General features: G+C 36.3%; 1 protein-coding gene across 2 annotated transcripts in view; it reads left to right on the plus strand.

Annotated features, from left to right (window-relative positions):
- Positions 1-13,842, plus strand: part of DSE (dermatan sulfate epimerase) — a gene marked incomplete at its 5' end in the record, with an annotated part of 36,930 nt that overhangs the window by 16,813 nt on the left and 6,275 nt on the right. Inside the window, 2 exons of one of the 2 annotated variants that reach the window (XM_079716337.1) lie at positions 9,258-9,511; positions 13,087-13,326. In XM_079716337.1, coding sequence (XP_079572463.1) covers positions 9,258-9,511; positions 13,087-13,326 — 494 coding nt within the window. Of the gene's footprint in view, positions 1-9,257; positions 9,512-13,086; positions 13,327-13,842 lie in introns of those variants that run through there. The other variant, XM_079716338.1, reaches the window with a different exon arrangement.

The following is a 13,842-nucleotide window of genomic DNA, read 5'->3' on the forward strand; positions in this document are numbered from 1 at the left end:
TCTATTGCTTCTTGTTTTTGAATCATAGTTGGAAAGGCTTTCCCTTCTCCAGGTCACAAAGGAATTCATCCATGCTTTCTTTTAAGATTTTTTATCTCATACTTTATATTTAGATGCCTAATTAATTTAGAGTTTATTTTCTTGTATTCTATGAGGTTTGGATCCAGTTTTCTCCTTTTTTCAAATGACTATCTAGTTGTTCCAGTATAACTTGTTAGAGGGTACTTCTTTTCCCTATTGATTTTTAATGCGACCTTCATCACATACCAAGTTTCCATATGTTTTGTACCTGTTTCTGAATTTTGTTTCATTCCATTGGTATGTCTATCTATTTATGTGTCAGTACCACTGTATTCTGATTAGCGAAGGTTTATAGTGTGTTTTCTTCTCTGGCAGAGCTAGCCACCCTCCATCATTGTTCTTCTTTTCATTGACTTCCCTGACTCTTCTTCCATGTTTAATTTTTTCTTAAAATCAAATCAACTACTTCTAGGCATTGTTTCTCACATGATCACTGGATACTTGCATAGTCATTGACTGAAGTGATGACATCTATGAATTGTTCAACTGAACTTTTATTTATTTATTTGGCTGTACCACGTGGCATGTGGAACTTTCCCAACCAGGAATTGAACCCGTGCCCCCTTCCTTGCATTGGAAGCGTGGAGTCTTAACCACTGGACCACCAGGGAAGTCCTCAACTGAACTTTTAGAAACATTTTACATATATAAATATAAAGCATGTTAAGCCTATAAAATACCAAGCTACTTTTTTTAAAGGCCAAAAATCATTTGATTAAGCTTTTCTGAACAATGCAGGAAATCTAGGTTATTCTCTCCTACCACCTTTTCAAGTTTCAGAATTTCTCCATTATAACAGATTCTTTCATAATTTATTATTAGAATGTGATAGGTGAGCCTGTTTTAAACTCTAGTCCTTTGAGCTCTGTCTTTCTTACAAAACAGAGGTCTTCTTATCAAATCTGAATCATCTTAATTATTGTGCTTCTCCCTCTTACCTTTTCAGGCTGGACACTAGCCCAAAACACACTCGGCCAGCAAAAAGGGATTACAATTTTGAATGCTGTTTGATTCCATTTAAATAGAATGAAACAGCCTACTTGGATAGCATACTTGGATATTTGGATAAAAGGACTTTGTGTCAGTGAATTAAACACTGGAATAATGACATGGCAGTGCCATTTCCCATTTAACAACACTACTACATTAGCTTGGTGTATATTTTGACACTCAGACTAATTCATTTTCTCTATAAGCCATTAGAATACTTTTTTAAGTAAAAAAGAATATTCTTTTTAGTTTCTGCTTTTGCATAATTGACTCCTCACTATTCTTGAGTAGGGCCAAACTGACCTAAATTTTTGTATTTTAGAATTTAATATTTGGAATATTGAATTTATAGCTTTAAAATGAAATTAAGTGGTAGTACTCTATATATTGAATCCAGTGATTTCATGAATATGGAAATGAAGATTGTGGAAGAAATGACCTTTTTTTTTTTTTTTTTTTTTTTTTTTGTGGTACGCGGGCCTCTCACTGTCGTGGCCTCTCCCGTTGCGGAGCACAGGCTCCGGACGCGCAGGCTCAGCGGCCATGGCTCACGGGCCCAGCCGCTCCGCGGCATATGGGATCCTCCCAGACCGGGGCACGAACCCGTATCCCCTGCATCGGCAGGCGGACTCTCAACCACTGCGCCACCAGGGAGGCCCAAGAAATGACCTTTTATAGTTCATGGCCCATAAGTCATTTTCCCTGAAGATGTCTTAATATACAGTCAATTCCCATTCTATTGTTCTGTTATCCTTTTAGCAATTGTTCTCTAGTAGGGAGCAAAGTAGATGTTCAAAAAGGAAAGCTCATTGTCTATTTCTGTGTCTGTAGCCCTGGCTAGCTTTAGGAGCTGAGCGTTCTCAGCATGCAGGTTCAGGCCCACCAGCCCCTGGACCAGCTGGACCTGGAGCAGTACATTAGGAGCTTCACGCTCACCAGAGGTCTGTGGGGAGAAGGAGGAATTGTTTCAAGAATGCTACATGGTTGGAATCACATGTTCCTAGGGTGGGCCCTGAGCAACCTTGTGAGCACAGTATCATGATATCTCTCCTCATGTGTGCCCCTTTTCCCACACCTCATGCCTTGTTTCTCTCTTGGTATCATGAACATGGCAGGGCTTTGGAACCCTGTGTTGTATTTCAGCATAAGTGCCCTTCTGCCTAGTTCTTGGTAGATTTGCTGACTAGCCCTTTCTTCTGGCTGGGTTCTTATTGCAAAGTTGGTGACTTTCTTTAAAAGCACAGTGCTTTCCCTCACCAGGAAGAAGTAAAAATTCTAGATTCAGGTAGTCCTGGATTCCATTCTTGGCTCCACTATTTAACTTAGCTACGTGATCTTCAACGAGTAATTTTCCTATCCAAACACCGCTTTTACAATCTATGAAATGGGGCTGTAACATCTAATGTAAATTTTGAAGATTAAATGAAATAAAGTATGTAAAGGGCTTGGCACACACTATGTGCTTAATTAATATGAAATATAACTTTTCTCTTTCCTCCCAACTATAAATAGTTGATTTTGCTTCATGATGCAAATGCCACCCCTTAGCCACATGATCAAACATTTGGAATATGGACTACAAACCAGGCCAGAGTTGAGTTTAACAAACCCCTTGGATAGCTTGCTGCCCACTCAGAGGCCCCTAGATCAAGTTTCTCTATATTCCAGGCTTACTCTACTCTTCTTGGCAAATCACTGTCAGGGTCCTACTGTGCTTCACAGGCAAGGCCACATGGGTTAGAAATCCACTTCCTTTGGCTAAATGTTACAGGAATTACTTACAAAATTTAACATGTTACTGACATTTAACATTTATGGCTAGTTTTTATGTTTAACTTACAGAGGGGAAAAAAGACGAATCACAATTGCCATGAGTCATATTATTAAAAGTAGTGGTAACACATGACTCTTCTAACTTACTGGAGGTTGTTTCCAAGCACACAAAAGTATTTGGTTGAAAAACTGAATGACTTTCTGTCAGGTTACTGTCTTCAGGACTCTTTTAGAATGAATAGATTAATTTACATTTTAAGAATAGAACTGACCTTATATTGGCATATTTTGGTGGTGTACATGCTATAGGCAGGGGTGTAGCTTATGTGCAGTAGACACAGCTGCAGCGAAGCTGGAAAATGTGAAGTTGGTGCTGCTCTGCCCTGTAAAGTTACATCTGGGAATTTCTAAAGAGCTCATCGCTGCACTGTACGTTTAAATTCTTAAATCCTTTAAGGCTTATTTCATTTTCTCTTAAATTTATACATGAACATCTAGTGTCTAAAATAAACCAGATTTTGAAATATGAATCTTCTACTTTATGAATTTACTATGTAAATATTTTATAGGGTTATAAAAATGTATGTTATCTCAGAATGAGAAGAAGAAGGATTGTTTTGAGTTCTACTTTTTGGAAACGTTTAACAAACAGTGGAGCCTCATTTAAACATACTTTTGAAAACACATAGACTTGCTTATACCATGGATCAAATCATGACCTTCAAAATACAGTTACATATGAAAATCCAAGTATAAAATTGTCAAGCTGTAAAAAGTGCTCAAAAAACAGGACTAATAACCATAATAACATTATAAAGGGAGTTACGAGTTGTCCCATTGTTTCCAGTATATATTTTTTTGTATATCGTTGATTCATTTAAATATTTAAATATCAGTGATCTCTTGACACCTCTTAGATTTTAAATACAGAACTTCTGTTATTCCAAGTATTTATTTTAACAGTATTTGTATAAATGAAATAGTATAAAAATTTAAACAATATTATACATAGACTATTCTGTGAACCTCATAATACCTAAGATTAATCTTAGATACCTAAGTATTAATCTTTTCACAGATAATAATTTTCTACAAAATATCTACCAAGACTATATGGAAAAATTTTGAATATAATTATTTGATCATTTAAAACAAATCTATGCAAATAAAAATGGATGTCAACATTGTTATTAGACTTTTTATATTAGTCATTTCATCAAGTAAGCTGTCAATTTTTAAGTAATAGACTCCTTAGATTGCCTACTTTTGTACTCTGTACATAGTAGTTCAAAAGCATTTATGATAATGGAAGCAGTCTATCCACATGAAATTGTTATAAAAATTCTGATTAGTGAAGCTACTAAATTTTGGGAAGGTTTTTATGTCTCTTCCTTTTACAGTCACAACTTGATTTATGGAAATGGCACATCATGATAAACCCTGTGCCTTTCCCCACCAATACCATGCACCCCAACCCAGGCAATTAATAGTTCCTTTCTATGTTTACATCATTCTGTTTCACATAAATTCACTTAAATTCACCTTTGGAAATATTCTAGGCAGCAGATTTTAAATGTTTTGGACTCAGAACTCTTTTACACTCTTAAAAATTAATGACGACATCAGACATCAAAGAGCTTTGTTTATGTGGGCTATACCTATTGAAATTTACCGTACTAGAAATTAAAACTAAAAACTTAAAAAAAAATTTATTCATTCTCTTGAAAAATAAATCCATTTCATATTAACATAGATAACATATTTTTAGGCAAAATATAACTAGATTTTTGGAGACAAAATATTTAGTGTGAAGGAGATCATTGTTTTATACTTTTGCAAATCTTGCATATCTTCTGTATTCAGTTTGTTGCAATGTAGTGTTTAAGTTGAAAATATGAAGAAAATCCAGCTTCAACAGACATCTGACTGAAAAGGGAGGAGTATTTGAAGAGTCTTTTCAGATAATTATGACAGTTTTCTTTGCTACTGTACTAGAACTTGACAAGTGGTAGTTTTGTAAAAGTTAGCTCTATGTAGAATCTGGATTATAAAAGTTAGTTTCAATGTGGAATCTGAAACCATGTTAGTTAATAAAATTCCTCATATATTTTAATTGGTAAAAAATCCATTAGTATGCTTTGCACTTATAATGAATCTTTTATTTTGTATGGTTTTGTAATATGCCTTTTTTATTTGAATGTTTATTCGCTGAGTTATTCCATCTTCCAAATGTTGATGCATTTAGTTATATAATATAAAAATAAATCACACTTGTTATCACTGACCTCGTCAGAAAAGTCTTGAAGTATTGGTAAACTTTTAAGCTCATGGTAGCAATACAATTTTTCCAAAATTCTTTTTTTTTTGTTTTTTTGCTTGAAAACTCAAGTTTTGTCATTGTCAACAAAACCTTTCAGTTTTTCTCGAACTGGCAGGCTTCCTTGTTTCAAAAAGACTTCCACTTAAATACCCAAGTCTAAAAAACTGTAATTTATCAGTTGGTCATTCTCTCATGTAAAAACGATGTTTCGTGAAAAAACAAGGAGCTAATTCAGCTCTCAACTAAGTGCACAATTTCTTCTCCTCATGATAGTTATTTACTTTGCTACGGATAGTGCTTTTTACATACTTCCCATTTCATCACATGGGGTATTAGAAAGATATAAACTAAAAAGGTTGAGATTTTATAAAATTAATCATTTTTACCACTTTATCAAGGATATTCTTAAGTGAAACTGGCTTTTTTTTTTTTAAACTTAGAGTGCACGGCAGTATGCAGAATCATACAAGGATTACTAGAGCAGTTCAGTGCCCCTGCCTGGATTCTTGCTAAGATGCCAACATTTTTAACCCACTAGTACTTTTGCACCGTCAGTGCAAATATCAACATATAACATCTTTATATTATTATGAGAATAATTTTTAGTCATGGATCCCCTGAAAGAGTCTCAGAGACCCCAGGGGTGCATGGACCTTAATTTAAGAACAGCTCTCTAAACAGGGGAAAGTGTAGCTTATAAAAAGAGGAATACAGTAAAAATTTTCCTAACTAACCTCCACTTAACTTACTTTTCTTAACTAACCACCTCTTAACTGACTTGCCAATGAAATTAACCTCCATTCCTTGTGTAACTGGCAGCAGCTCTCAGAGACTGCTGAATGTCAAGGCTGTGTCCATTAATTTCTGTTGCCACCTGTAGAATTATGTGCTTAGCAAATGTCAGTTATATTTGTTCTCAAACCAGTTTATGCCACTTTCACTAATACCTCTAATTACACAATTTTAATAATATTATACAAATAGAATAAGTGTGAGTTTATAAAAAAGAATTAATATTTCCAGAACCAACTTAAATGCTTTGGAATGACTTACTATAAAAAATTGCTGTCATAATTTAATGTGGATGAGATTAGTAAAAGTTTAGGGAAAAACTCGTAAAAGTTTGGAAGGATTCTATATTCCTTCACAAGTATCTTTAATTTCTTCCTATATTAAAGAAACCAAGGCTGGAAATTGTGATGATGTGTCATATGTGTTCTTTGCAGGGAAAAACAATGACACTGATCCGTAGACCCACATTCAAAGACAAGGCTTTTAGCTCCCCTTCAAAAGATTGGTAAATATGTACATATAAATATGTTACGCTGAAATAAAATTCATAAATTAATACCTGTATCTTTTTTTGTGATTCTTAACATGCTTCTTTAGTAGTTTTAGTAACTGCTAGTTAGGATCACATTGAATACGATAGTTCCTTTGCTGCTATTCATGAACTAGAAGCAAATTTCCTTTGGTTTCCATGACAGTAAAATATAGTGTCATCCATAATTACTCTCTGTATCTGAAGATGAAGCTGGGTAAGAATGTATTGGTAAAGAATCTAGGTAAACTCTTAGAAATGTAGCTATTACAGATCAGATTTCATAATGATATAGTGATGCACCTGATGGTACCAGGAACTCTTTTTTTTTTTTTTTTTTAAGTCAGTGCTAGGATTTTAAGCTAGGATTTTGTTGAATTGGAAACTGCTTGGAGTAAGCAACTATACGTGGGAATTTGGAAATTTTCTCACAAATTGCATAGTAATATTTCCTGAAGAACAATTATATTAAATGTTCTTTTATCTATAAAAAATAAGTTCATTGGTGTATCAGACGTGTCAGGGCTCAATAGATGGTAGCAGCTCATTGATGCCAGCTTTATCGTGGCTACGTGTATGTGCTGTCATTTATAGAAGACATGGGGCAGAGACACAGGGCTGGGGAAAAAATGCCTTGGAGTCTCTCCCTGCTTCCCCAATCACTGTAAGTCAGTGAAGATTGTGTTTCTAACTCCCTGGCAGTGAGCTTGCAGTCTGAGTTGTTTTTTTTCCTAGAAGTAGGGAATTAATTCACACTCTTCATAGTCTGTTTACAACCAGTACACACACTGGCCAGCTGACTGGCAAGGCAGCTTTGTCCGTGACCAACTGGTTAAGAAGCTCATCAACTTTAGTCATTTTAGCACCAGGCTGTTATCACTAGCACAGCTAACCAAACACTGAAGTTATTGTTAAATACCAAAGGATTCTTCCAAATTCCTTATTCCTTAATCATCACATATTCATTGTCAACAGTGTAGCCTAGTTTTATAGGCTTGTTCCTTCATTTTTTTCTTTCTTCCCCAAAGTATTTATTGAAAGTCTCCTGTGTGCCAGACACTGTTGTAGGATTGGGGATCCAATAGTGAATACAACAGAGAAGAAAAGATAACCCTGCCCTTGTAGAATTTCAATTCTAGTAGGGGATACGTATACGTAAACATATGCATATGCATATACATATACATACTTAAACGCTAAGAGGACAAAAAAGTAGGAAGGCAAATGAAATACTGTGAGTTGGGGAGTAATGCTGAAGTTCTGACAGAGTGAGCAGAGAAGGCCTTACTAAGATCAGGTCTTTAATATAAACTCCTGAAAGAGGAGCACAGTCTAGAAGAGGTAGTGTCTCAGAACATTTTAAGTATTCTTAACCTAGGGTCTGTGGGGTTTGTATGGGAGAAATCCTGCATCTTAATTTTCACTAACTCTAACTGAAATTTTAGCATCTCTTCTAAATCATAAATCTGGATAACCAACTATAGTAATATCAGGAGAACCTGTAACTTGGTCACAGATATTTTCATGTCACATTCAGTTACTGTGTACATCTCAAAATATTACTTATGCTTATCACTACTTATACATTATCATAGTTACTATCCCTGCCATTAAATCTTGTATTTTAATGCCTTAATAAAGAAGCACATATATCACAATTTTTTAAAATATCTGTACTGATAGTTATATTTCAAAGTAATACCTTTCCTGGTACCCCTATGTATTATATGTTATGAATTTTAAAACATATTGAGAAAGAGGCTGAGGCTTCACAAGTTTGCCAAAAAAGAGGCTCTGGCATAGAAATGTTAAGCTTTAGTTTAATCCCTAATTGAGAGCTTTCTTCCACCTCCCGCAAGTACAGCACGCCCTTCATTTGTTTCCCTCTTTTAGAGATTACTCAAATACATCCTGAACAGATAGGGAGGGTTTTCTGGATAATTCCCTAGAACTGTGATTGCAAAAGATCCTTTTTAGCTTCCTGTGTAATGCAGGCCACACGCTATTAATGCACTTGCAGAATTATGTAGCAAGTCAAGCAGAAATTTGGTTTCCTAGCAAATGACAGTTTAATACTTCACAGATCAGCTTTTATAGACTTCCCTGAAAAGTACTTGAAGAACCTTAAAGGCAGTGCCGTTCATTCTATGAGAAAAAATGAGACGCAGAAATCTGAGTTAGAATCAGCTCATTTTACTCCCTTACACCAGTGTTTTAGCCACTCTCCTCATCACGGCATTGACCAAGTGGGTCTGTATAGATTGAGAGGTCCCAAACTGTACACCGTGGTACCTTTACCTTGACCGGCCCGTGGGAAATAAGATAGGATATACACACATGTTGGACAGTTTCAGCACAGCAGCCATAGAACAGAACTGAGAACCCTACTGCAGGTAGAAAGGGGGGGTGAGCACTAGTTAATGGGTACTCCAGAGAACTTTGCTCTGCCACGACATGTTATGTGCTTTCGATCTCTTTGAATATATTCTTCTACCTCTCATGAAGAGTAAAGAAAAAAGTCAAAAGTAAAAAAATCTCAACATCTTGATGTTGCCAGAAGCTGGAGAGAGGAAAGTGTTAACTGTAATTTTCACATTAGACAAACTTTATGCTTGTGTCTTATGTGGAGGGAAATCTATCTTTTGTGTCATTAAACCTTTTGCATTGTATCTCCACTTGTGTCCTTTAGTTCTGAGAAATAGACGCTTTAAAAGTGTGATGAGGGCTGTGAGCCTGGTGGCACTCATTTGCATGGCTTCTTTTCCTTTACAGGTTGGTGAAAGATGCTCCTTGGGATGAAGTCCCGCTTGCTCACTCCCTGGTTGGTTTTGCCACTGCCTATGACTTCTTGTACAACTACCTGAGCAAGACACAACAGGAGAGGTTTCTTGAAGTGATTGCCAATGCCTCGGGATATATGTATGAAACTTCATACAGGAGAGGATGGGGATTTCAATACCTGCACAATCATCAGCCCACCAACTGCATGGCCTTGCTCACAGGAAGCCTAGTCCTGATGAATCAAGGTACGTACGGACACACCGAGGGGATGCCTGAGCTGACATCAGTTGTAGTTACCATGTTGTGAGCAAAGCATTTATATAACTAGTCTAAGTATATGTTCATGCTTGGATCCTAACTAAGCCCATAAGATGAAGTAATATCTGGGACACCTCTTGAAGAGTTGAGAGACATCTCTCTCCTCATTTCTGCTTGTTATATTAGCCTGAAGGTTACTTGAGTATGGCGTTTGATTGTCCCAAGCCATATCCTTACAGCACAGGATCAGTGGTGAATCTTCCTTTTTCCAAAGATTTTTGACAGTGAAGGCAGCCAGCCTGGATAGAGTTTTTAAAAGCTGAACAGATGGTTTATTATATGAACTGAATAGTCCTCATACACAGGTGTGTATCATTACAGCACTACTTTTTTTGTCCCTCTAAAGACTTTAAAACAATCAATCTACATCATTCAGGTCAAATTTGGAATTGACTTTTGTGGATCGTATAGCTGCTTTACCTTATTGTATTACGTAATTGCTAATATTGCGTTTTCTTTGTTCTTGTAATTCTGACTTAATTACAACTCCTGTGGAAGTCTATAAATGACTAAATAAGATTATGTTTAAGAAAAACAACCCTAAATCACAGTAGTTATTAGCATTAAATATATACTCGTAACTGGCAAATCTTAACTCTTGATTATATTCCCCATAAGAATTAGTAAGCATTTTGCACGTTATCCAGCATCAGATTTTACCCAAGCCTAGCTTTCTCCCTTGTCATATGAACCATCACTTTTAATTAGGTCTTAGAAGAAAAGAAACAAATTAATTGAGCATATGGCATGTGCTAATCCTTATCCATATTTTATTTAATTCTCACATCAACCATAAAAGGAAGCTGGGATTTGGACCCAGTTCTAGACAAACTCAAACTTCATTGGCTTTCCACTATATTTTGTTACCGCTCTCAGAATAGAAGTTCAATTTTAGTAACTTAAGGAAAGCTTGATTAAGAGGGTAAATTTTCATGCTAGCTCCCTTTGTCCCCCACTCTCACAAAAACAAATGAAATTTTAAAAGTCAAGAGGTAAGCCATGTGAACATCTACCATCAAACCATTTATAAATCCACAGGCCTGTGGAGAGATAGCATCATGAATTGGTGGAAAGAACCTTGGAGTGAGCTGGATTGCAGCTTGGGGCCGTGAGTTTTAGTCTAGTACAGTTTTATTTCCTTAGATAAATTTTAGTTCTTTACCAACAGGAATAGAGCTTATTTCTTCATTCTTCACAGTAGATAAAATTGTTCCAGATATTAAGCAGGCACCTAAAATACTGGCTCGAATTGGGTCAAAATTTGAATTTTCTTCTGGCAGGAGTGTTCACATGCCTTTGTTTTCTGAGTAAAGTAGTGGGTTGCTCTGGGATGCACTCTCCCAGAGCCATTCCATAAGCAGCACACACATTTCTAAGAAGATGGGACAAAAGAAGGAGTGAAATCTCTGGTCCTGCACATCTCAGTTAATAATCAGACTTACAGCCCCGGCTTTCTTGGCAGCCTCACTCTAACTTTAGGAGCTACCTCAGGCACGCCGTGCCAATAATTCCATGTTCTCAGAGCAGCCTTGTAGATACTGACTGAGGTAGCTTAGTCAGGTGTAGCTCCTACTGGACTCAGATGAAATTTCAGCAGTGAGAGAGTTAGGATTTTCCCTCTGTTCTGCTAACCCTGTCTTAAGGCTTAGGATACAGGGCCCACAGGATCACACGTATGCAGTTTACAAGTCAGTTGGAAAGAAGACAGGTGTGAAATGTTTAAATGACTACACCATACTCATAGTATTACCACGGAATGAAATAAGGGGATCATGAAGTTATGATTAAATATCCAACGAGTGTGTTAAGTTTGAATTCAGGAGAACAAGGTTCTTTAGGTGAGTTTGAGATGGTGCATGGAACTTTGAAGGATGGGTAGGATATGGATAACTGAAAATGATGAACATTCCAGGCAAGGTGTATGGATGATGGAAAAAAATACAGGGCAGAGCATCAGTAACAACAATATTGGTACCTCGTATTGAAAGATTTGAAGCTTACAAAGGTAGACATTGCCTTGTCTCATGAATAGGGTTTTTATAAGGAAAATCAGGTAATATCTGGGCAGCAGTGAGTAGCAGTTCTAATTTTAAACATCAGTCACATTGGTATCTGATTGGAGATGGAGGATACAGAGAGAAAAAAGATAAGGATGATTGAGATTTTAAACTCTAATGACTAATGGAAATTGAAAACTATCCAGGAGGTCAGGTGTGGAGCTGGATGGGAGAAGGAGCCAGTGTACAATTAACAGTAACCTCTGCACAGCAGAGCCTAAGAATGGTGCTGCACCCCCATGAGATGAGAGCTTGGTCTTACTTAGCCTGGAACCTTGGATTTAGGCTGGGAGGTACCTGGTGGTACCTGGGCCTCTGGAAGCCCCCAAACCCAGCACACCTAGTAGACTGTGGTAGAGGGTTCAGCATGGATGATCACACACACGTCTATGGGAGTGATACAACAAAAGTCCACTCATTAGGAGGCAGTGAGCTTAATTTTATCCTTAGAGGTTGTGTATTTTAAATACAAGCAAACAAAACAAACCTTAAATCTAAAGACCTAGGTTCAGATCAAAGTTCTGTTCATTTTTAGTCATATGCCAGAGGACAAGTCAACCTTTCTGTAATTTTGGGGTAATAATGCATAATTGAGTTGCTAAAAGGATTAAGTAAGATTATGTTCGGTGCTGTGTAAATTATAAATGTTACGAAACGTGAGGAATTGTTATTGTTGCCTAAACGCTGGTCTCACAAGAATTATAGGAAGTAAGCATTTCCAAGTCAAAAAGATTTTAGAAAAAATTTTAGAGCTTTAATTTTCAGCTGGGGAAATTGAAAAATGTGGCAGGTTGAAGAAGTGCTTGAACAAAATCATGTGGCTCATTTTTGGCAGATTAGGGACTCCCAGTTTATTTTTGTCACCTTTAGATTGCCACTCCAATGGTCTCTCCACCTCACTGTGCTGCCTTTTCCAATGCTGTGGAATCTAAAACCACGTAAAGGATGAGGTATTGTCTTCTAAGAACAGGATGCGTTGGAGACTGTTCATTTAGCATTTATAATATTTGCAGCTCATTAAAAATTCTGTAAAATAATGGTGACAGTTTTTGTGAAGCGGAAAACTTCAAAAATATTTTCAAACAGTGTTTTCTAGAAAAATTGAGTAAAAGTCTCAATGTACAGGTCCTTTCTTGCAGACATAAAGTATGTACAATTTGTAATCTTAGATCTTATTAAAGATTACGAAATGACTGATACTTATTTAAAGGTTTGTCTTTAATTAATAAATGACCTGTATTCAAGAACTTCTTAACTTAGATCATGGACTCATCATAAACCTGGACTAGCAGGATGTTATTTATAATGTTGATAAGTGAGAGTTTTACAAAATGCAAGTTGCAGTATAAACTGGTCAGATAACTCAGAGGGTTTTATTTGGCCATATTTTTGTTTTTAGTTTGTTACAGCCTTAGTCATTGTTTCCATGTGTTTTCATCTTTCAGGGTATCTTCAAGAAGCTTACTTATGGACCAAACAAGTTCTGACTATCATGGAGAAGTCTCTTGTCTTGCTCCGAGAGGTGACAGACGGCTCCCTCTATGAAGGAGTTGCATATGGCAGCTACACCACTAGATCACTCTTCCAGTATATGTTTCTTGTTCAGAGGCACTTTGACATCAACCACTTTGGCCACCCATGGCTTAAACAACACTTTGCATTTATGTATAGAACCATCCTGCCAGGTACAGTGAGGACTTAGAAGTGGGAAAACATTAAACAACTGTAATTTTTTCTGATTATGAAGATGGACTAGACTAAGAAAAGAGACGTGGGATTTGAGCCATATTGAGGTTAAAGGGATTTTTTTTTAACCAAAGAATAATTCAAGAGTTGTATATAGCCAGGAATATTTGGAGAGTTCATGTGATTTAGGTATTATAAAGCTTAGAGCTTAACAGATCAAATATAATTTGTAGCCTCCACAGTACTTTTATTTTTGTATGTGTACAAACTTGGGTACATATACAAACTCATTTTCATGAATCTAAACAGAACAAAAATACTTATGATTACATGTTAATTTTCCTTTATGTGTGATCCCTAATTGATCCTATTTTACTTTTTTAGTTTTAAATTTTTTCTTCCAAACTATACAAACATGATTCAAAAGAAAGATTACATCTACATATTTAAATTGGGGGTTTAGTATTCTCTTAACACATTTTTGACCAGAGACGTATTACAGGCACAGGCGTTAG

Source organism: Hyperoodon ampullatus (assembly GCF_949752795.1).
Source record: "Hyperoodon ampullatus genome assembly, chromosome: 12".
In the NCBI taxonomy this organism is placed as follows: Eukaryota; Metazoa; Chordata; class Mammalia; order Artiodactyla; family Ziphiidae; genus Hyperoodon; species Hyperoodon ampullatus.